The following is a 25,130-nucleotide window of genomic DNA, read 5'->3' as shown; positions in this document are numbered from 1 at the left end:
TCCTTGGACTGGTGGCTGTCTGATGACAACTTGTTTAAGGGGACCCCTTTTGGGTATCAACACCATGACATCACGGTTACCACTGATGCCTCTCTGTTGGGATGGGGGGCTTACTGTGGTGATGTGTCTGTGCAAGATGTCTGGTCTGACAGGGAAAAGACCCTCCATATCAATGTGCTTGAACTAAGGGCCATTCGTTTCGCACTTGTGTCTCTTACAGCACTGCTGAGAAATCGTCAGGTGTTGGTGCAGACGGACAACACGACTGCCATGTACTACGTGAATCAGCAGGGGGGCACAGTGTCCATGGCCCTGTGCCGGGAAGCCACACTCACTTGGCAGTGGGCTATCAAGAACGGCGTGTCGCTCCGTGCTATACACGTGGCTGGGTCAGACAATGCCCGGGCAGATGCCCTCAGCAGGGTCCCTTTACTGGAACACGAGTGGGAACTGAACGTAGAGTGCGTTGGGCCGATCTTCCAGATGTGGGGTCATCCAGTGATAGACGTGTTCGCCACTGCGGCAACCACCAAGGCCCACACGTTCTGTTCCAGGGCAGGGAGCGACCCCCTCTCTATTGGGGATGCCTTCCAGTTTACGTGGACGCAGGGCTTGCACTACATGTTTCCTCCGTTCCCCTTGAATCCCAGGGTCCTGTGCAAGATAGAGGAGGACGGGACGGACTGCATCCTAGTGGCCCCCTTCTGGCCACGGCAGGTTTGGTTCCCGAAGCTCCTGCGAATGTCCCAACGGACGTATGTGAGTCTGCCCCCTCGGCAAGACCTTCTCCTAAACGGGAGCCTAGTCCACCACGATCCCAAGAAGCTGCACCTAACGGCTTGGCGGATCGTTCCTCCCCGATAGGCTTTACTGACGAGGTGCAGAGGGTCCTCCTGAATGCTCGTCGGCCATCCACTAGGCGCGCTTATGCGGCCAAGTGGCGCAGGTTTGAGCTCTGGGCACTTGCCAGAGGGGTGGTGCCTGACAGCAGTCCCTTGGGGGTTGTGTTCGAGTATTTGTGCCACTTGCGTGGCCTGGGTTTGAAGGTGTCCTCCCTCAAGGTCCACCTGGCAGCGATATCAGCTGCTCACACCCGTGTTGAGGGTGCTACGGTGTTTTCTCACCCACGATCCCGCCAGTTCCTTAAGGGCATGTACAATCTTTACCCGCCTGTGTCGGCGCCAGTGCCTCAGTGGTCACTGTCTTTGGTGCTCTCACGTCTCATGTTGTCTCCATTTGAACCTATGGCTACATGCCCCTTGGATATGCTATCCTACAAGGTAGCATTCTTGGTGGCCGTCACATCGGCCAGAAGGGTCAGTGAGCTGTCTGCACTGCGGTCTGACCCTCCCTTTCTTGTGTTTCATCCCAACAAGGTGGTCCTGCGTCCCTGCCTCGGGTTCCTGCCCAAGGTGGTGTCCGCCTTCCACCTCTCGCAGGATATCTCACTACCTGCGTTCTTTCCTCAACCTTCCTCTAAAGGGGAAAAGGCCCTTCATTCCCTAGACTTGAAGAGGGCCCTAGCCTATTACCTGGATAGGACGAAGGGATTCCGCACCTGTCCTCACCTGTTTGTATGTTTTGGGGCCAAGGACAAGGGTAACAGGGCTTCCTCACAGACCCTGTCTAGGTGGATTGTGACGGCCATTAGCAAGGCCTATTCCCTGGCAGGGGTGGCTTGCCCGCTTCATGTCAGAGCCCACTCCACGCGGTCCCAAGCATCCTCTTCGGCACTCCTCAGGGGGGTGCCCCTGGTTAACATTTGTAAAGCAGCCACATGGTCCTCTGCAGACACCTTTGTCAGGCATTACGCCGTTGATGTCAATGCGGAGCAGGATGTATCTGTGGCCAAGGCTGTCTTACACTCCCTCTTTTCCTGAGGGAGTTTTGGTATGACTTTCTTGGCGTACCTGTTGGGTACCCTTGAGTGAAAGTGTGTATATATGTACCTGGGGGTGTGTATATATGTAAATATTGGGTATTTATGTGTCCTTACACAGTATCTTTACATAGATGTATATAGGCATATCTATTTATTGTTGTTCTTGTTTGCTTAATAAAATTGTGTTGGACTTCACCCCCGCCTTCCTTATTGTGTGAAGCTTGGTACACTCCCATGTGTGGAGGCACAGAAGAACGAAGATGAAAACAGGGTTAACATACCTGTAACTTATGTTCATCGAGTTCTTCTGTGCTGACACACAACCCTCCCTCCTACCCCGCTGTGAACTCCAATGCACAATAATGTGATGGCTGTAACGGAAATTGGTGTTTTTAAGGTGTTATGGCTGAGGTGTGTTGGTCAAGCGGCGGCAAGGGAGAACTGAGGGAAGGGGCCGTTGGTCGCTGGAGGATCACGTGACCGTTTGGGCGGGAAAACGGTCGCTGAGGCGCGCGACAAACGGCCCCTTCGGAGCCATGGAAGCTCTAGAAAATTCTCCGGCGGCTGGCCTGCGCCTGCGCAGTCCCCATGTGTGTCAGCACAGAAGAACTCGATGAACATAAGTTACAGGTATGTTAACCCTGTTTTTCTTTAAGACTACTAGCTTCCTAGTTGCAAGATAAGTTCTTCTAATTTACTAAACAGGCTGGATCACAAAGATTTATTTTCTTCAGTTGCCGCATAGGCTAATACTATTCACAAGAAAAGCACACAGACTTCTTTCAAACTGCAACACTTCACAGCTTCTTCTCTCAGCCTCCCTCTGAAATCCCAGAGTCACTCTTAAACTGCAGCTCATTATGCCTCCAGGGTAAAGCTACCATCCAGTCATAGCATGCTTCTGTCGCTCATCCACCCCTCATCCCTACCCCCGTATTCCCTTAGAGGCTGGCATTTTAAACCGTAGCAAACATAAATTCAAAACTCCACATTAATTACTAGAAATAAAACACATAAAATATTTACATGGTAAAACTTAAGGGCTAAGTGATTTTGTCTCAGTTTTGGTTTACTGTTGTGCATCATGTAGACAGTGGGAATATGAAGGGGGAAGGGAACCGAATTAAGCAGTGTTGCTGCAATACAGCTCAGAATGGCAACTCTCTTAGTCATGAAATCTGTACCACTTGATGTGAAGACAAGACTATTATTTTGTCAAGGCTTACAATCTTATTAAATGCAATAAAGTTGAAAGTACTGGAAAAGTCTTCTGACAAAGTTAGGATACATGAAACTCCTATAGAACATGAGGGCACCATGGGAATTTAGAGGGGTAATTACTATTTTTATAAGTTTTTACTGGATTCTGAATTTAGTGAAGAAGCATATATATGTTAGAGGAACACATTTGAGTTGTAAATGCACTTAAAGATAGTTAAATGCAATTTTCTCAGTTAAACACTGAACTACTAGAACAGTTCAGTGACAATGACTAGTACTTGTTTAAAACTGGAAAGACATTGGAAAGAAACCATTTAAAATGAGATGGTAGCAGTAAGAGTCTTGCTTATTTTAATCTATCTAGCACATCTGTGGTATTGGAAGAGGATGGAAATAACCTGCTTTCAATCTTTTTTTTTCAAATTGTTTGTTTTCAAAATCTCAGTGATACAAATAACCAGGGCTTTTTCCCCAGCAGGAACACAGTGGAATGGAGTTCCAGCACCTCTTGAAAACAGTCACGTGTCTGGTGGCCCCGCCCCCTGATCTCCAGACAGAGATCAATTCCCCTGGAGGAAATGGCCAATTTAGAAGGGGGATTTGGAAGGGGGTGTGCAACTTTAAAAGTTAAAGTGCCCCTCTCTGCGCAGTTTGGAAGCCGCATGGAAAGGAGCACATTAAACCCTCATGGCTTGCTTCAGCTGACAGGAGGCTCCCTGCTGGTCAGCTGATGCAAGTGCCAGGGTTTAAAAGTTAAAGTGTCTCTTTCCCCATGGCTTGCAAGCCATACAGAAAGAGGAACTTTAACTTTTAAACTTGCACACCCCCTTCCAAATCTGCCTTCCAAAATGGCCATTTCCACTAGAACCCACTAGAATACTGGCAACAGGAAATGGAGTTTTATACCAGTCAGTTAAGCATATACCTGACAACAGAAACTGGAGTTATACTTGACAAAAGAAATATTGGCATGGATGGATGGGTACAGTCAAACATGAAAAGATCTAGATCTTTAAGCCTTTTGGGGATTTCTTGTTGTTTCATTAGGTATTCTAAGATTGAGTACCAGCTAAGTATAACGTCTCTAGATGTCACCTGGGGGTCTATACGTGAGAGGTTATCTGTAATGGCAGCCATAGTATAATCATCTCATAATTGTTGTGCCATAGAGAGAGATCTGGAGCATTTTACATTTTTCCAGCGGGTGGCAATGGCTGCTATGGCAGCTGTTAATAGGATCAACATCGTTTGTGTCTTAAATCTGTGTACCCCCTGTTAATGCCCATGTATATAGGAGCAAGACATACTTTCAGTCTTGAGTGTACTTTTCTGCAGCCTGACAGGTTTTAGTTTCTGCAGATTACCAGATGCTGTCATGATGCATCTTTGCATCTTTACCATTGAAATGATGGTCATTAACTTTATAAAACTGGGCACCAAAAGCAGATGATTGAGGTGTAATCATCTTGTAAGCTGGCCCTCAAACAGGATATCCCAGGAAATATATTTTTACCTAAAGAAAAATGGCTTTATACAATAAGCAGATGTTATGCAGGATTATATCATTTATTTGTAGATGTTTCATACAAGATGGGGGTGGAGAGAATAGAAATGGTTTAGTAAAGAATTCAAGCAAAAGATTAGGCTGGCAATATCTTAATTTTGATGCCCTAAACTATTCTCCAAGAAGAAAAATCTTTGGAAGATTTAGAAACATTGCATGGACAGATCACTTATGTACAATAAATGTAATCTGAATGTCTTTCCCTAAAAAATGCAACGTTATCTTTGAAAAGGCAACAGTGCCATCTAGTGACTAATTTTAAGTGGCCAACATAATCCACTTTTCTGAGAATGTATCTTAAAACCTTTGCAACATGTTAAGATTTACCTGTGTGTGGGGGGGGAGGGGGGCGGTGGTGCAGGGCTGAAGTAATTCAGTTAACTTCATTCCTATAATTATCAGAAGACCACAAATATAGATAACACTATTACTCTGGAAGAAAATATTAAAAATCCCTTTGCTAGTCAGGATCTGTTGTTTAGCCACTTTGAAAAACAACACAGATTACCAACATTATATGCATTTAGAATTACTTTATAGGGTGGTATCATTCCAGAATTGTGGGAAACTGCTAAAATTGTAACAGCACCAAAGGTGATTAGGGCTTCTATTTCCAATCTTGATTCTAAATCAGGATACAAACAATGTAACATCTATGTATTCTTTGAAGAACCAGTTACCAGGCAGACTTTTTAGTATGCTAAAAAAATTAAGCATTTACAGTGCATGCCATCTCCTGGTGCACGCTCTCTTCCTTTCTTCCTGCTGCTAGAGTTACTTGAGTTCCTGAGTGCTAATTGGGAAGGAACCTGGTGCTGCAGTGCCTCGGTGTTGTTCCATTGTGACTTTAGAATGGCATTTGTTAGGAGGATAAAAATAATCCCAAAATTTCAGAGTGGTTGGATTAGAACAAATCAAATATGTTTTGAACTGTAGCATTGGGCCAGATGATGAAGGTATTTGAATTGTTACATTTGTTCTAGGCTTTACCAGCCATGTTTGCAAAAATGGCGGCTTTGTTTTTGAATTGTGTAAATAAAGGCAAAATTTGTATGAACTATTGAGTTCAATCTTAATTTATGACACAAGTTGTCAAAATAATATAATAGGTATCAGCTGGTTCTGGTACAGTCCAACTTCCCACCACTGTCCTGGCCTTGGAACAAATGGAGGAATCTCTGTGTACTCGTACAAGTACTTGAATGATAGCCAAAGACTGATACAGTTGAGATAAAATAACTCCAAGGGGCTTAGCAGGAATTACTCAGAGCCAGCTGGAATCTGGGATCAAGCTGAAGGGCTATAACCTTATTAAAGAGAAGGGCTTCATTCATCCCAGAGTCTGTGACTCCGAGCTGGCTGGAGCCCGAGAGTTTCTCATTTTGGAAACTGATTTCAGGCCTTGGGAACAGGATGCTGTGTGTCATATTAACAAGAAAGGGTGGGAATGTGTGTTAGCTACACTATGCAGCAAACTAAAGAGGTGATGCAAAGGAGATGGGGAAGAATGAAGTAGCTGGCAAAAAGTGTTTGGGAATATCCTATGGACCCTGCTTATGATCAAGAGGGATGGGGCTTAAGACTGAAGGGGCAGTGAAGCCAAAGAGGCAGAAAGCTTTGGGTTCACCTTGTATTTGGGCTTATCTGCTACTAGCAAACCACATCAGTGACTGTTCTTCAGGAAATGTCTTACTCATGTGTCAAACCTGGTTGACTTTGATTTTGAAGAACCTTTCAGGAAGGGAAAAAGAATTATGTGGTTTAAAATAATAATTTGTGGGCATAATGGGCCCTGATGTGCCATGAGTCTATGGAGAAGACAAGAAGAGTGAATTGGGGCAGCAGAGAGATGGCAACTGTGGCACAAGCTCTCTCTTCAGGCATCCATTAAATTAAGATTGCTACATTTCTAACATCATTGTCTAAATGATGTTAGAAATGTAGCAGTCTTCCATGCAAAATACAAAGCTATGAAAGCTCTGATATATATCCCCTTCCTCACAGCCTGCTGGAATCAAGAGTGAAAGATTGCTCGAGATGCTGTTTTTAAAAGGGGGAGGGACAGCAGGTGATGTTAGCAGGGGTCATTTCGTAGAAAAAACTGCAGGAACTCATTAGCATAACTCATTAGCATATCTCATTAGCATTTGCCACACACCCTGACATCACCAGAAGTGTGTCAGAAGGCAACACCCACCCCTCCGGCCCCTTTCCCCCAAAATCTCCAGGTATTTCCTGAAAATAAAGCAGGATGAACTCAAAGCAGCTTACCCTCCTCTGGAGAGCCAGCCCCAGCAGCTCAGCTTGCACTCACCCACCCACCCACTCACTCACTCACTTTCATGAATGAAAATAAAACAGCAGAATGAATTGAAGCAGCTTACCTTCCTTTGGAGATCCAAGCCCAGCAGCCCAGCTTGTACTCACTCACTCACTCACTCACTCACTCACTCACTCACTCACTCACTCACTCACTCACTCACTCACTCACTCACTCACTCACTCACTCACTCACTCACTCACTCTCATGAATGAAAATAAAACAGCAGAATGAATTGAAGCAGCTTACCTTCCTTTGGAGATCCAAGCCCAGCAGCCCAGCTTACACTCACTCACTCTCACGAATGAAAATAAAGCAGCAGAATGAATTGAAGCAGCTTAGCCTCCTTTTGGAGATCCTGGCCCAGCAGCCCAGCTTGCATGCACGCACTCACTCACTCACTCACTCACCCACCCACCCACCCACTCTCACTCACGAATGAAAATAAAGCAGCAGAATGAATTGAAACAGCTTAGCCTCCTTTGGAGATCCCGGCCCAGCAGCCCAGCTTACATTCTGTCTGTCTGTCTGTCTGTCTGTCTGTCTGTCTGTCTGTCTCTCTCTCTCTCTCTCTCTCTCACACACACACACACACACACACACACACACACACACACACACACACACAAATGAAAATAAAGCAGCAGAATGAATTGAAGCAGCTTAGCCTCCTTTGGAGATCCTGGCCCAGCAGCCCAGCTTGCACTCGCTCACTCACTCTCTCGCCCCCCCACACCCCTTGGAGGGGAGGCAGAGGGGAGGAAAAGGAATCTGAAAGCAGGATATGTGCAGCCGTTCTGGCGTGTTCCCCCTCCAAATGAGCCCTGGATGTTAGTATATGTGAAAGAGGCCAGAATGGCAGCATTGCAGGTAAGATCAGGACCTATGGAACAATAGCAGGACAAGCGGTTGTCTTTTTTATCCCCTCCTCAGATTTTTTGTGGTTACAGCTACGCTGAGAGAAAAATGTTTTTGCCTCTAGATACGTCTGTCAACTGATGCACACTTTAATGACTGAAGAAGGGTCTTGTACGTATTTCCCAGTAATTGTGATACTCAATAACATTACAAGGAAAAACTCATTGCTTAGTCACCATCTGAAGATCCGCAACTGCCATAACTGTGACTAAAAAGAGAACCCAGGATGGAGTTATGCCAGTATGGTCAGGCTATTGCTTGGGCTGTTGGGAGTAGGTTTAGGCTCCACACTAATGGGGCTATTGATGATATCATTTGCTGGTGAAGGTGGGTGGTGGGCATTGCCACCTGCTTCGCTCCTGATCCCAATTGGGTGCTGGCAGGGGGCAGGCCTTGCTGCGTGCTCTGCACCTGATCCCAGTCTGGGCTTCCTGCCATGGTATGCTCTCTGGAGGGACAGGCTGCCTCATTTGGGGTTCCTTCTGCAGCAGCGCCCTCTAGTGGCGCACCAGGGTAGAAAGTGAATCATCCGGAAGACGCTTACCAGTTTATATAGTAGGATTAAAGAGCAATCAGATAAGTATGTAAAATTACCTTCTAGTTTTCGTTCCTAATTTCATCTCAAAAGCAACACTTTGTCAGAGCGATGTTTCTGTTAAAAACATATGAATAACTTTTTACGTTTGCTTCATGCATTTTCACTTCTTTGGAAAAAAGAATTGCAAAGGTAAATTCATAAAACTTTCAATTTGCTTTACCATAGGACCACAACACCAGGGGAGACTAAATTGTTAGCTTCAGAAATCTATGAAATTCTTCAGTCTTCCAGCATGTCAGACATGGACAATGTCAATGAGATGAATTCTCGGCGCCGGAAAGCTCAGTTTTTCCTGGGAAGTACAAATAAGCGTGCTAAAACCGTGGTTCTGCACATAGATGGTCTTGATGATTCGGTAAGGAATTCACAAGTATTTTTGACCTGCTGTTCACACTTTTTATTTTGCATGTTTTCAATTTGCATGTCTCAAACAAATGACCTAGAAGTCTGTGTAGTACTGAGAATGCTATGTATTAAACATGAAAGGCATCGGCTGCAATCTAAATTTCCGCAGGTATAAAGGAAGGTGATTTTTGCCAGTCCTCTCCCACAGAAGACCTCTAACTTCCCCCTTAAGGTTTGCCTGCCTCCCCATCCCCCAGGTGCAGCATTTCAGGGTGTATCTTGGGCTGCCACAAGAATTAATCAACACTCCCTCAACACATCCATTATAATCTAGGCAGGATCCAGTCCATTAAATATGATTATATGTATTACAGATTGTTACAAGTTTTTCTAGTGTCAGAAATGCATAGAAAGAGTTTTACAGTTCTCTTTGTCAGATGCAGCTGGCAGGGAGAGCTGTGGTTATCGAGGGCTTATACTACATAGGAATTGGATACCTTCACTGCGGCAAACTAACACGGCAAACTGACTCCACACCAAAAGGAGATGTTTACATTTACAAGCAAAGGAATGTTTTGATTGCCTTCACACTAATTGCATCCTGTCCTCTTGTGATATATGTCCCATTCTTTCCCCTCCCCTCCTCTTCTGTATTTGACCAGTTCGGATCAGGCATCTGATGAAGAGAACTTGATTCTCGAAAGCTTATGCTACAATAAAATAAAATTGGTTAGTCTTAAAGGTGCTACTGGACTCTTTTTGATTTTGATACATAATGCAAATTGTCCCAGGAGGCTTGTTTTAGAAAGTCCATAAATGTATCTGAGGCCACAGTGCTGATCATGCTTACCTAACAGTAAACATTGCTGAACTTGGTGGGCTTTCTTTCAAGGCCCTGCAGAACTTATTATAGTTCCACCGGGTCAGTAAAATGGAGATGTTCCGCCAGGCCTATGGCGGTGGTTGAGGTCTGGGTGGACTACCTGGTCTGCCTCTCTGCTGTGGCCTTGGTCTGTTGCTATCTGAAACATCTTTGTCCTGCCTGCCCTAACCGCTCTGATTGCTGAAGAGGTGTATAGTCTTAACATCTTTGCCGCTGTTGGATATGTTTTTATGGTTTTCAAACTGAGTTTTATACTTGTATTTATATTGTATTTATTATTGTTATTTAATAATGTTGTTATCTGCCCTGAGCTCGTTCACAGGGTGGCGGGTAAGAAATTTAATAAATTAATTAAACATACTCGAGATTGTGCTTAGTGTGTGTATTTTGCTTTTGGGATATTAAGCAACCAATGTTGTCAATTTCATTCACTTCTGGTCTTGGCACTTTTTCCATGTTAGAATTGACATGGTTATTTAGTTATAGCCAGGTGATCAGGCAAAAATTAATGTTTTCCTTTTACAAACAAACAATGTTCAAAATCATCCTCTCTCAATTCAGTCCTAAGGAAATGTTGAATTTTCTTAGCTGGTCCCTTTTCTATTTTCCTTTCTTTGGACATCTTGCCTCATTGTCTGAGATTTCTTTGGCTATCGGCTAACTGCTGTGATAATGAGGTCTCAGTGGAGTCTTTATGCAGTGTCAGAATAACTTCTATAAATTTATCCTCTATTCCCCTGTAGATAACACCCCAGGGCCATGTTTGCCTTTTTATAGCTGCCAAACAGCATGTAAGGCAGTTGGAGCATGCTCTCCCGCAAGTGCCTCGAGGTCTCCACGTTTCACTTTTGTAGCCATTTTAAATGATCAAACCTGATCTGCTGTGGCTTACATTTTTGCTAAGTAAGCCAGTTAGGTCTGTATAGATCCAGGCTCCTCCAATAAAGTCAGTTGGCTGCATAATATGCACTCCTCCTCAATTACCTCTTATTCCACCCCCACCCCCCATTTCCCCTTCTTTCTTAACCTAGTTTTAATCAGTTCCAATAGATTGCCCCTGTTTTTTTTCCTGACTTGGTAGCTCATTTGTTTGCCCATCACTGTCTTTAAAGCTTGTCTAAAAGCCAAAAAAATGCTGCCTGCTTCTTTTTTGCCTGCCAGTTTAAGTACACGTTTCAATGTAAATAGTCTAAGGTCAGCACACCTAAAGGCAGTCTGTATACTCTCCTGAACAGAGCTAATGTAGAGCCTTGCAATTTCACTCCTTCATGTCATGGTAAACATGTTTGTTTGTAGTTGGTGACATAAAGTAAGACATGAAAGACACATTTAATTCAGAGCAATAAACTTTTGCAAGAATGTGGAGAGAAAGCATTGGGTTGGATCCGGCCAGCCTTCTCTAAGTTTCCCCTAATTTCCCCTCTTTACTCCAGCCTCAGTTGCACATCCCTTTTGTTCATGCAGCTGCTATGATTCCCAGCATATCCTTTTTGCTAGGGGATTTTCTATTTCCCTTTTCACCTGCAGTAAATCTGAGTGAGTCCAGCTTTCGAAGTGCTTAATAAATGTTTAAAACTTCTATTTTCCTAGTGGTGAAGAATGATTCATGCTAGCTTGTATTTCCTTAGACTGGTAAGGTGAACAAAACATTATGGCTTCGATTCAGTGATACACAAGTGGAAACACGAATGGACTTAGTGCTTTCATCTTTGTGTTACAGTGTCACGAAATTGGTTGCATAAGTCTGTTTTAACATAAACAGCTGCCGCAGTCTTTTTCTTGTTTCCAGTGGAGCAAGAACTTTAGCGCAAGCAGAAATTTTGCACTGGATCCAACCCAGTGTTTATAAATCACCTTGACTTTCAAGTGCAGGCACTGTGTTAATAGTCTGTACTAGTAGGAATTCTGCTATAGGCTAATATAGACAAAAACAATAGAAAACAGTAATGGGAATCTCCTGTTTTTTATTTGTATTTATTCAATTTTTATACTGCATTTCTTCAGTTAAGATCTCAAAGCAGTTCACAACAATTACGACTGTTAAAATCAATACAAAAAGATAATATTCAATAGAATCACAATAAAACAACCTAATACAATAATTAAAAACCACTCTAGTCCCAACCCAGCCTATAAAACCCTGTGAATAACATAAAAATTGCATGTCGATAAAATGCGCAGCAATTTGCTCTGCCTCACAGAAGAATAGCAAAAGCACGCAAGAAAAATTCTGCCTTACAGAGTTTCCAAAACATCAACTGGTCCTGCTAAGCATGAGTGCCTTCCAGCAATGTATTCCAAAGGGAGGGTGCCACAATCATAAAGGCCCTCTTTCTGGTAAAAGAAAGTCTGGCCACCCTGAGGCCAGGAACCACCAGCAAGCCCTGCGAAGATGAACGAAGCAGGCCAGGGGAGGGGTCATAATGGGAGTGGAAGACCCGAAGGTATGAGGGTCCTAGACTGTGAAGGGCTTTAAAGGTAAGGACCAATACCTTGAATTGGATCTGGAGGCTAATTGGTAACCAGAGCAGCTGCTTCAAAATTGGTGTTATATGATCTGACCATAGTGACTTGGTCAGCAACCTAATAGCTGCATTCTGCACTACCTGAAGTCTCTGGAGCATCTTCAAGGATAGCCCTATGTAGAGTGAGTTACAGTAGTCTAAACAAGAGGTGATCGTCACACGGATCAGTGTGGCAAGGTCAGATTGAGATAGATATGGGGAAAGTTGTCAGGCCCGGTGAAGATAGAAAATTGCTGTTCTAGCCACCGTGGACATCTGTTTGTCCACAGCAGAAAGCTGGGCTCCATCAAGTATTTCACAGTAATAACAATGGAACAGATTTTCATTTGAATCCGCTCCTTCATCTTCGTTCTTCTGTGCCTCCACACATGGGGACTGCGCAGGCGCAGGCCAGCCGCCGGAGAATTTTCTAGAGCTTCCATGGCTCCGAAGGGGCCGTTTGTCGCGCGCCTCAGCGACCGTTTTCCCGCCCAAACGGTCACGTGATCCTCCAGCGACCAACGGCCCCTTCCCTCAGTTCTCTTCTTGCCGCCGCTTGGAGAGAACGTGAGCTTCGTTGCTCTGTGCTTTTTTGTGCTTCGTGCTTTATTCTGACTGATTGCTTGGCTTTTGACTTCGGACTTCGTGACCTCGACTATTCTTCGGATCTCGTTTTGGACTTTGTTGTGGACTCGGTAATTTGACTCGGACTGTTTTTGACCTTCCTTTCGCGTGCCCCTGAAGATGGCCTCAAAGGCTCTCTTCAAGCATTGCCTCCAATGCCACACGAAGATGGCCAAGACCGATGGCCATGAACTGTGCCTGTTCTGTTTGGGGGAGACCCATAATGTGACGGCCTGTAAGATTTGCCAGGGCTTCACCAGCAAGGCCCGGCAGGAGCGCAAGGCCCGACTGAACTCCTCCCTGTGGCAGAAGGTCGTGTCCGGAGGCGCTCCGTTGCCCTCCCCTAAGGCCGGCCCTAGCCCCTCTGCCGAACGGCATTCAAGAGCTGGCTCAGTGGCCTCCGCGAGGTCGGGGTCGAAACCGCGTCCCCCGAGTACCTCGGCGTCGAGAGCGGCCTCTCCAGCGCAGGGACCGGTGCGGCCGCCCCGTAGCGCGTCATCTACCAGGTCGGATCCGAGACCAGCTTCGGAACCGAGGATCCTGGTACCGAGTCCCCGATCGGAACCGACGACCGGATCGATTCCGATAAAGTCTAAGAGGTCGAAGCCGAGGTCCCCTTCGAAGGCGAGGAGCGCGTCGGTTCCGAGGTCTTCTTCGGAACCACCGAAGAAGAAGAAAAAGACCAAGCACCATCGGTCGCCGCGTCCCGCTCCTCAGGAGGAGGTCATCGTGCTTCCTCACACGCCTTCTCCTCATCTGGGCTCTCCGGAGCCAGAAGACATCTCCGTTCCGGTGCCGGATCCGATGGCCTTCGAGACGGTGCCCGCAGAATTCTCGTCGGGGCCGGAGCCGAGCCCGCACCGTCGGAGCCGACCATCGCTCGCCCTTCGGTCGCCGAGGCTGGAACCGAGCCCGTCTCCTCGTCGGAGCCGTCCGTCGCCTGTCCGTCCGTCTCCACCTCTGGTCAGTCGTGAGCGGCATGGTTCCGGGGACAGTGCCCGATCAGTCCGGTCCACTGCATCCCGGCATCGGCAGGCTTCCTACCTCCCCTCGCCATACCGTTGCCAATGGGAGGGGGCACCTGCGGGCTTCTCCGTGTCGGAACCGAGGCCTTCGACATCGAGGTCGGCGTGGGCTCCCCCTCCGCTCCAGGTTCCGGAATCCCAGCTCGGTTCCGATGAGGAGGATGGGGAGAGCTTTGGCGGCTACCAGTCGGAGTCCTGGTCCGAACCATCGCCGGCTGAGGAGCTAGTGCCATCTGCGGACTCGCCATTCGAGGACCTCCGCATCTACGCCGACCAGATGGCAAGGATGGCCAAGGCTCTCGAGATGGACATCTCTTCGGCAGTTCCCCAGACCAAGGACAAGCTCCTCAAACGTATCTATGGGGATAATCCGGCGTACGTTGGCTTCCCCATGCTCGAGGGTATTGAGGAGATTGTGGAGAAGGTGTGGCAGGTGCCCTGTGATCAACCTCCAACATCCAAGCGCATCGAGCAGCTTTACAAGATTAAGCAGGGCACCTGGCCGGCGTTGGTGAAACACCCTCCACCTTCCTCCTTGGTCACAGAGGAATTCAACCCCCGACGATCGGGTCACTCCTCGGTGCCTGCCGATAAAGAGGGCAAGAAGCTTGATGCCATGGGCAGGCGCCAGTACGTCGTCGCTTCGCTGGGTCTGAGGATTGCCAACTACCAGACCATCATGGCAGGGTACCAGCTGTACCTCTGGGAGAAGTTGGCATCCTATACCCGGGACCTCCCTCCTGAGCAGAAGGCTGTGGTGTCCCTGCTGCAAACAGAGGCTGTCCGGCTGTCTAAACAGCAAATGAACGCTGGGAGCCACGCTGCTGACACTGCTGCTAGAGGGATGGCTTCGGCGGTGGTCCTCAGGCGCCACTCCTGGTTGCGGTCTACGGCCCTGTCCCAGGAGGTGCGTTCCAGGGTGGAGAGCATGCCCTTTGAAGGGGACTCGCTGTTCTCCAAATCGACCGACGAGACCCTGAAAAAGAAAAAAGAGGACAGGCAGACGGCGCGGTCCTTGGGTCTGGCTCCAGCGGACAAGCCCTCCTCCAGGTCACGGTACGCTCCCCGGTCCGGCCCTTACCACTACCAGGGCAGATACCAACAGCAGCGGCCGGGCTACCATCAGTATCCTGCCTACCAGCAGCGGCCTTACCCTCCCGCACAACAGCAGAGGAGGCGTCGGCCCTTCAAGCCTCGTCAGGCACAGCAACCGGCCCAGCAGAAAGACCAGCAGGGCGCCGGGAGGCAGTACTGACGGGTCGCGCCAGCCGTATCCCCGAACTTTTCGGACAGACTTAGTCCACTCCTCTCTGAGTGGGAGTCAATAACATCTGACTCATGGGTCTTAACTATTGTTGAACTGGGGTACGGGCTGGAGTTTGTTGAGCTGCCTAGATGCAGTTCACCCCTGACAGCTGTCAATAACACTATGGCCGAGCTGGATGCGGAGATCGTGTCGCTCTTGGCCAAGGGTGCTGTGGAAGAATTGCCCTATGAGTACTCTGTAAAGGGTTTCTTCTCTAGGTTCTTCCTGGTCCCTAAGAAGGATGGGGGCTTACGTCCCATTTTAGATCTGAGGGGCCTTAATGCCTTCCTCAAGGTGACCAAATTCAAAATGGTTACGTTGGCGGCTGTGATCGCCTTACTGAGGCAAGGGGATTGGTTTGCGGTTCTTGACTTAAAGGACGCATACTTTCACGTGGGCATACGGAAGGAGCACAGGAAGTACCTGAGTTTTGTTTACCGGCAAAGGGTTTTCCGGTATAAGGTGCTCCCCTTTGGCCTGTCCACTGCCCCACGAGTGTTCACGAAATGTGTGGCCCCTGTGGTTTCCTTCCTGCGGGAAGAAGGCTGTACCATCTTTCCGTACCTCGATGACTGGCTCGTCGTGGCTGAATCGGAGTCTAGGCTGGTGCAGGACATTGGCTTGGTACTTAGCACTTGCCAACGCCTGGGGCTCCTGGTGAACTTGGAGAAATCCAAACTGGTGCCCAGCTGCAAGGTGTCCTACATTGGCGCACTGTTAGACTCTGTGGAGGGTAAGGCCCTGCTCCCCTTGGAGAGGGCTCGGTCCCTAAGGGGTCTGGTGTCCATGTTTAAAAGGAACCGATTCCAGTCTGTGCGCACTATCCAGTGCCTACTAGGGCATATGGCAGCGGCCACCTCTGTGGTGCCTTTCGCTAGGCTGCGTATGCGCCCTCTCCAGAACTGGTTTGTGCGGAGGTACGATGCTCTGCTGCACCCTCCGTCCCTCAAATTCTCTATCCCGAGGGTCATCCTCTCCTCCTTGGACTGGTGGCTGTCTGATGACAACTTGTTTAAGGGGACCCCTTTTGGGTATCAACACCATGACATCACGGTTACCACTGATGCCTCTCTGTTGGGATGGGGGGCTTACTGTGGTGATGTGTCTGTGCAAGATGTCTGGTCTGACAGGGAAAAGACCCTCCATATCAATGTGCTTGAACTAAGGGCCATTCGTTTCGCACTTGTGTCTCTTACAGCACTGCTGAGAAATCGTCAGGTGTTGGTGCAGACGGACAACACGACTGCCATGTACTACGTGAATCAGCAGGGGGGCACAGTGTCCATGGCCCTGTGCCGGGAAGCCACACTCACTTGGCAGTGGGCTATCAAGAACGGCGTGTCGCTCCGTGCTATACACGTGGCTGGGTCAGACAATGCCCGGGCAGATGCCCTCAGCAGGGTCCCTTTACTGGACCACGAGTGGGAACTGAACGTAGAGTGCGTTGGGCCGATCTTCCAGATGTGGGGTCATCCAGTGATAGACGTGTTCGCCACTGCGGCAACCACCAAGGCCCACACGTTCTGTTCCAGGGCAGGGAGCGACCCCCTCTCTATTGGGGATGCCTTCCAGTTTACGTGGACGCAGGGCTTGCACTACATGTTTCCTCCGTTCCCCTTGATTCCCAGGGTCCTGTGCAAGATAGAGGAGGACGGGACGGACTGCATCCTAGTGGCCCCCTTCTGGCCACGGCAGGTTTGGTTCCCGAAGCTCCTGCGAATGTCCCAACGGACGTATGTGAGTCTGCCCCCTCGGCAAGACCTTCTCCTAAACGGGAGCCTAGTCCACCACGATCCCAAGAAGCTGCACCTAACGGCTTGGCGGATCGTTCCTCCCCGATAGGCTTTACTGACGAGGTGCAGAGGGTCCTCCTGAATGCTCGTCGGCCATCCACTAGGCGCGCTTATGCGGCCAAGTGGCGCAGGTTTGAGCTCTGGGCACTTGCCAGAGGGGTGGTGCCTGACAGCAGTCCCTTGGGGGTTGTGTTCGAGTATTTGTGCCACTTGCGTGGCCTGGGTTTGAAGGTGTCCTCCCTCAAGGTCCACCTGGCAGCGATATCAGCTGCTCACACCCGTGTTGAGGGTGCTACGGTGTTTTCTCACCCACGATCCCGCCAGTTCCTTAAGGGCATGTACAATCTTTACCCGCCTGTGTCGGCGCCAGTGCCTCAGTGGTCACTGTCTTTGGTGCTCTCACGTCTCATGTTGTCTCCATTTGAACCTATGGCTACATGCCCCTTGGATATGCTATCCTACAAGGTAGCATTCTTGGTGGCCGTCACATCGGCCAGAAGGGTCAGTGAGCTGTCTGCACTGCGGTCTGACCCTCCCTTTCTTGTGTTTCATCCCAACAAGGTGGTCCTGCGTCCCTGCCTCGGGTTCCTGCCCAAGGTGGTGTCCGCCTTCCACCTCTCGCAGGATATCTCACTACCTGCGTTCTTTCCTCAACCTTCCTCTAAAGGGGAAAAGGCCCTTCATTCCCTAGACTTGAAGAGGGCCCTAGCCTATTACCTGGATAGGACGAAGGGATTCCGCACCTGTCCTCACCTGTTTGTATGTTTTGGGGCCAAGGACAAGGGTAACAGGGCTTCCTCACAGACCCTGTCTAGGTGGATTGTGACGGCCATTAGCAAGGCCTATTCCCTGGCAGGGGTGGCTTGCCCGCTTCATGTCAGAGCCCACTCCACGCGGTCCCAAGCATCCTCTTCGGCACTCCTCAGGGGGGTGCCCCTGGTTAACATTTGTAAAGCAGCCACATGGTCCTCTGCAGACACCTTTGTCAGGCATTACGCCGTTGATGTCAATGCGGAGCAGGATGTATCTGTGGCCAAGGCTGTCTTACACTCCCTCTTTTCCTGAGGGAGTTTTGGTATGACTTTCTTGGCGTACCTGTTGGGTACCCTTGAGTGAAAGTGTGTATATATGTACCTGGGGGTGTGTATATATGTAAATATTGGGTATTTATGTGTCCTTACACAGTATCTTTACATAGATGTATATAGGCATATCTATTTATTGTTGTTCTTGTTTGCTTAATAAAATTGTGTTGGACTTCACCCCCGCCTTCCTTATTGTGTGAAGCTTGGTACACTCCCATGTGTGGAGGCACAGAAGAACGAAGATGAAAACAGGGTTAACATACCTGTAACTTATGTTCATCGAGTTCTTCTGTGCTGACACACAACCCTCCCTCCTACCCCGCTGTGAACTCCAATGCACAATAATGTGATGGCTGTAACGGAAATTGGTGTTTTTAAGGTGTTATGGCTGAGGTGTGTTGGTCAAGCGGCGGCAAGGGAGAACTGAGGGAAGGGGCCGTTGGTCGCTGGAGGATCACGTGACCGTTTGGGCGGGAAAACGGTCGCTGAGGCGCGCGACAAACGGCCCCTTCGGAGCCATGGAAGCTCTAGAAAATTCTCCGGCGGCTGGCCTGCGCCTGCGCAGTCCCCATGTGTGTCAGCACAGAAGAACTCGATGAACATAAGTTACAGGTATGTTAACCCTGTTTTTTTAAAGCTTTCTGTATACTCAGCAGTGTACTTCAATAGACAGTACTGCTTTTTCCTCTCTCAGCTGCAAAATACTTTCACTTGCTCATCAAAGTAAAGACACAATTGTAGATGGCAACTTCCACTCCATATTCATGTATGCGCATTACTGGAAGGCAAACCTGTGTTAGAATTTAGTACGTTGTTTTTCTAAACATTTAGAGAGCTCCACATGAGGAATGATATAAAAATGGGGAGGGGAAATTGCCAAGTTAGTCTGGATCCCACTCTGTAGTTTGCTTAGTAACATGATCAATTTAAGGCTGATTGAAAGCCATGGGAAAGGTCTTAGCTCACCCTCTGCCTCCTCTAGGATAAACACTGGCTTGGTCACTAACTTAGTATGGAGAGGTGTATAGGGCTCGGAATGCTATTTGGGCAGATACTGACCTGTGAATGGCCACAGAAACCAGGGAAATAGCTACCTTTCAAAAACAATAGGATTTGTTGCTCTGAGCTATAGTGTGGCATGTTTCAATTTGCCTTGACAAGCTGATGATGCGTAACAGAGAAGTCCTGACTGTGGTTAATGCTGCACTGTCCTTGTGCCAGCTCTATATTGGTATATTGTTGCCTTTTAAAACACCATAAACACATTAAAGCCATGCCAGGATAATGCTGAGCAGGTACAAGCTAGCTTGGGTCAATGTGGCGTTGTTGCACAGTAGGCATTGTCGCTTGCTTTAAGCATAACATTGGTGGGTGTTTTTGTGAGAAGACATTTTCCTTTGAAATCAATGTTCGGTTTGTGCAGTGTGGTGATGTTCATGAGCTGCCACAGATGAAGTAGCTAAAGGATACAACAGCTGCTTTGATGCATTCAGTCAGTATGGATGCAAGGTGTCTGATAAATAGCAACTTAAACACTAACTGCTCATCAATGAGCATTTGAGTCAGTCAGAACTTAACCACAGGGGACTGTTTAGCTGATCATACGGAGAAAGGCAGCCTTTGCTTTTCAGCACTTTCCCCTCATTATTCACAGTTGATTCCATCCTGTTTTGTCTTCAGAATTTAAGTAGAAAATGATAAGTTTTCTCCCCACAAAAAATTCAGAGCAAGTCTACATTTACTTTTTAAAAAATGGCATTTTGCTTGTGTGTTGTGGTACTTTCTTCTCTGAATACGTTGTCTTGCATGCAAAGTGATCTCTCTAATTATTACTATCTCTCAATTTTTAGTCTCGGCGGAACCTGTGTGAAGAGGCCTTGTTGAAAATTAAAGGAGTTATCAGTTTTACTTTTCAAATGGCAGTTCAAAGATGTGTAGTGCGAATCAGATCAGACCTAAAAGCGGAGGTGAGTGTTTACCGTGGCTGGCTTTCACTTTCTTTGGTGTTGGGACCCTGCTCTTATTTTCTGCTTCTTCTTTTTTTCTATGCAGGCATTGGCAACGGCAATAGCATCAACCAAAGTTATGAAAGCCCAGCAAGTTGTGAAAGATGAAAGTGGAGAAGAGGTAGGAGACCCACTGGAATTTAAGAACATGTTATTAGTAGAATTGACAATAAAAATAAATGCAAATTGGTTTAAGGAATATAGAAACTCAGTGGCTATATGCAGGATGCTCCATACAGACATGGGCTTCACTTATCTTTTCTGTGAATCCAGTGAATGCATTACTACTACGTAATGAAGTCATGATGTGAGTTTACAAACACAGAGCATTTCCTAGAAACCCTCTGCATATGTGGGGTTTCCATGCCAGTTCTATGTGGTAAGCCTAAAAGTTTCTAAACAATGCTTGGCAAGGTTTAGCATTTTAGAACTGGGTATTCCAAAACAGAAGATAACGAGAATTGGATTTGAGGTTTCAGAGAACCAAGATACAAAATATACAGTGCCTTAATTGCTCTGTGCTAAATATCTTTTGGTAGAAGAGTATTCAGTCTTCTGAATTAATCAGTTTTATTAGCTAGTAACTGCTGGGACGGTCTTTAATTACACAGGTAATTAGACCTTGGTCCAAAGAGCCCTACATCATAGGAGTTTTACCTTATTGCCAATATTTGGGACAGGGGGAGGAAGATGCTCATCACGAGATGAATCAAAGAATTAAAATTGGTGATTTAATTTATAAAACCCTGTAAATTTGCTTCCTTTCATATGATAGCTACATTAAACACTTCTGAGCAAACAGATATATAATTTCTTTACGTTTGTTCAAGCTAACACGCAAGTAAGTATGGATAGAATTTTCACCTTCAACAACAGAACAATCTAAAATATGTTCAAATATCTTTTTAAAAGATATTACATTAGTGGCGTACTCCGAGATGCCTTTAACAACAAGGCCACAATCATGACTTTACAAACCAGGTGATTCATTGTTGTTTCCTACTCCTATTAAACAGTTGCTGGTTCCATTCCAAGATACTCCTGTAGAAGTGGAGCAGAATACAGACCTCCCAGAATATTTGCCAGAAGATGAAAGCCCTTCAAAAGAGCAGGACAAAGCAGTGTCCCGTGTCGGATCGCACCCAGAAGGTGCCGCCAGCTGGCTGAGCACGGCTGCAAACTTTCTTTCCAGATCCTTTTACTGGTGACTTGGAGTTATGGCAGAAGGGCCGCACAAACCAACACAGGGACAGACAATTTTCCTTTGGTCTGGTGAACTGCCAAGTGCAATTTGCAATAAGTTACCACAAAAAGGTTTTAGACTACAAACATATGCTGTGTTTTACATTTTATTGGACATTTGGCCTTTCAGGCCCGTCAGAAGGATGGAGGCCTCAAATCACGGCTTGTTCATTTTCTCTCCCCCATCCCTGTAGTCATACATGTTTTATTGCCTCACATTTTAATATGGGTCCATTATTAAACAAAAATTTTGAGTGCAAAGAAGCTTTAAGTTAAAATTCTTCCTTAGCCTCACAGAGAATCCACTCAATATAAATCTCAGGACATCTCCACAAGGAAATTATTGGTTCTAAGTCTGCATGGAGTGAAATGCCTTTTTTCCTTGATTTTTTTTTTGGCCTTCTGATTATGTTTCCTCTGGAAAAATCACTCTAGAGAAACCCCACTTTGTCTGCCATCTTTTTTTTCTTCAATGTTGTTTAGAGCTGCTGATTTTATATTCCACTTACTGCATTGCAAAGGAAATGCTTCAGACTTGACCTTGATAGCCCTTAATGTGTTTCAGGGGAAAAAAGTCGGTCTATAACCACTTGAGCAATCTGAACTTCAGTAAAAAGGAGTTCAGATGGAAATATGTATATGTATCTATATACAGTAAATATGCTGTAAGAAAATGCTTGGAATTACCATTGTGACTTTGTAGATGTGATCAGATGCCACGGACTGCAGTTTAAATTGGTTTCAAAGCTCTGTGTTCAAAAATTGCAATTCTGCTCAGGCGGTGCCTTGCTGCAAGTTTTGTCTGTGGAGGCAAGTGCAATGTTGGCCTTATTGGGTGATCAAAAAAAGTTCAATTAGATAGTCTGATAACTGAAAATAAAAAATGGGAGTGGGGTTGGGTGGATATGGAATGCCTAAGATGCCTCAGTGCCACTGTCATACACTTTCACCACCATAAACTTGTGTTGCTTGGTGGAAATCCTATGTTTTCCTGTTGCCTTTGAAGAGTGCTTTTCTAATGTACCAATATGGTAACAGTCTTGTGACCCCGGTCATGACCTATGGGATAGTGGGAATGCTGGTAGTGGAATTCAAACCCAGCCAAAGCAAGACATCTGAGGAAGGGTAAACATCTTGTCAACGATGAAACTGTTCATGGAAGTGCACTAACCTACTCTCAACAGAAGAAACCAAACCCATGCCGGAACAGGCAGCTTTCACCTTCTTGTGCTGTGGACAGTATAAAAGTCCAAAACTGCCGGGATCCTCACTTCTTGTCTCTATGTAGTTCCCCGCAAAGATAGTCCAAATAAAGTTCCAGTAGGCAAAATGTTCAAATAGGTCAAATAGGTTCTAGAAAACTAAACTGCTAACTATACTGTGCTTCTTTTTGTGATACAATCCATACAATATCAGCTACATTCGTGATTTAATGATTTTGAGGCAAAAATTGGCTCATTAAAAATCTGTACCTCACACAGCAATAGAAATTAATCTGTAGAAACTCACATTATTTTTAACAAGTGTGCAAGAAAGCAACCATAACCAACCATAGATTTTCACTCAAATTTGATGTCCTTTTTGAGATGAAGAGCTTACTTTCAGATTAGTTTTTTTCTTTTTTTAAACTTATCTTGTTTATTTGATTAAAGTTTACACGCACAGAATACAGGCTTTCGAAGGCAAGTATTGCATTAAACATGTATTAAGCATATTGCTGTCTAGAATGTTACAGTAACCAAATGTGTTTGCAAGTCCCCCTATTGTATAGCCATGGATGCAATGTTTACTTTTTTGTTTTAACATCTGTGATTGAGTTTTGCGGTGCCGCATATCCACTTACTAAACAATACACCCCTTTGGATATTAATGGCTCAGTACAAGTAGGTATTAAAACTTGTGTGTTGAATTTGTAGGTATGCTTTTTTTTTGGTTGGTATTACAGCTCTTCCAGTTATAGTATCTGTAAGAGCTTTTGAATACTGTAAAATAAAAGTGTAATATAACTAAATTATCTTTTGCTGGAATTCCTTCTTTAAAGCATGTGCTATTTACTGTAGGAATTTATACTGATCAATGAAGTGTTTGTCCATAATAGACTGAATAAGATTTTTCTGGCTGTAATTGCCTGAAGAAACTAAGGGCATCGCCTGCCTTTTAAAGTTTGATTCCTTGCAGAGAACTCTGTCCCTTCCCCATGAAAGCTCTCATGGCCATATAGGAAAACTTCAAAACTTGCTGCTTTGTTAGCAGGAAGGAAGTCTCTGAGTTGTGGCTTGTTGTAGATGAGGCTTCCATAACTCCGTAGTTTTGGGCCCCTTGCACACTTTCTAATGAAGTGACACGGCATTTGATGCTGCCTTTTTCCAAGAGCCATTCTGAGCTAGAGGCTAGGGAGTTTGGTTTAGCGTGAAGGACCTAGGTTCAAGTTCTGTCTTGGTCCATGGACTCATTGTGTGACATCGATAAATCCACTCAGATGCTGTTTTCATCTTCAAAATAGGTCATTTTTATATTCATCTGCATTGTCGGGTGGTGTAAATACAATGTTTAAGAATATTTTGCAAACTGTACATAATGTAAATTACAAATAATAATACCATCTACCCACTATAATAATACAATCTATCCTTCCATATCTCTTGCCATGTTTTCACAGCAGAATGTATATTAAGCTAATTTTTCATAGTGAAGTGGTTTTCAAACCTTTCAGGTTGTGTGGGTCCTTTGGAAATTGCATTCCAAACCAGATCTGCGTTCTCATGCTATAACTCGTTTTCTCTACAGCTGATCCTCTAATGCCTCAAAACACCATGGTGGTAACCTGTTTAACATTTGTTATAGATGCTGTGTTGCTGCCTCTTATCAATGTTGTAACTTACTAAATAGCTTAAATGTGTTTATGCAAGCATGAGCAGCAATTTTAGCATGTTTCTATATTTGTATGAATCTCTTGATATATTTCTTTGGACACAAAGATGAGTGTGACCTAATAATCTTATCATTTTCCACACTGTCCTTTGACACTAGGATTGTGCAGAGGTCTGTTACTGGGAGGGCTCCACAAAAGCCCGATTTCAAATATAGAATGAAAATACCAAAATTGCCAACATGATTGCCTTTTACAACATTTGTTCGTACATAAAGAATTGTGTGTTTATGGTGGCAGAACTGTAACAGGTACATGAATACAAGTGAAAACATGTATTTTGCAGTAATTTAATGAGATGTAAAAAGAGCCTTGATGAAATTTCTGGGCATCAGTATTCTTAAGAATCTCCTTGAGAAGCTTTATCTCCTACTGCAGGATACATTGTTACCTATATTATGAAAATGGTAATTGTGAATTGCATTGTATTTATATTGTTAAGCTGCAGAAGCAAACAATATGAATCCTTTACTATTGACACAGAATGGTAGAGGCTAAAAAACATGTTTTACTAACAGTAATTCTAGAACTATTTGCCAATTTACCAAGTATAGAAGGAAGAAAGAGAAATTGTTGCTGAATTTTTTGTGCTTTTTATTTTATTTTAAAAATTTCTATGATGGCTTTTCCACTTAAATAGGGTCCCCAAGGTGGCGGCCATCAAAATATTTCAACATTAAAACAGCATTTAAAAGAAAGTATCTATAAAATAAACAATCCTACTATATAAAAAGCAAGTCATGTTGGCCTTGGCTCACTTTTTCTCCCCACGTAGGTGCACTCTATCCTGCGTGAGGATAAAGAGTCTTCGCCAATACGGCTTGCTTAGGAGGGGGTGAGGAGGGCTGGCACACCCTTCTCAAGGCTCCACAGCAGCCGCGGGAA

General features: G+C 45.7%; 1 protein-coding gene across 3 annotated transcripts in view; it reads left to right on the top strand.

The window, feature by feature from the left end:
- The window catches only part of ARMC1 (armadillo repeat containing 1), a 53,825-nt gene extending 30,501 nt beyond the window's left edge, over window positions 1-23,324 (top strand). For all 3 annotated transcript variants that reach the window (XM_054985319.1, XM_054985316.1, XM_054985317.1), the window contains exons 4-7: window positions 8,669-8,858; window positions 19,919-20,035; window positions 20,121-20,195; window positions 21,091-23,324. In XM_054985319.1, the coding sequence (XP_054841294.1) occupies window positions 8,669-8,858; window positions 19,919-20,035; window positions 20,121-20,195; window positions 21,091-21,282 (574 nt within the window). In that variant the 3' untranslated portion in view covers window positions 21,283-23,324. The remainder of the gene's footprint in view (window positions 1-8,668; window positions 8,859-19,918; window positions 20,036-20,120; window positions 20,196-21,090) is intronic.
- Window positions 23,325-25,130: the final 1,806 nt, after the last annotated feature.

The sequence above is a fragment of the Eublepharis macularius genome, chromosome 7 (assembly GCF_028583425.1).
Source record: "Eublepharis macularius isolate TG4126 chromosome 7, MPM_Emac_v1.0, whole genome shotgun sequence".
Lineage (NCBI taxonomy): Eukaryota > Metazoa > Chordata > Lepidosauria > Squamata > Eublepharidae > Eublepharis > Eublepharis macularius.
The sequence above is the reverse complement of the archived record's forward strand: the minus strand, read 5'-3'. Positions and strand labels throughout refer to the sequence as shown.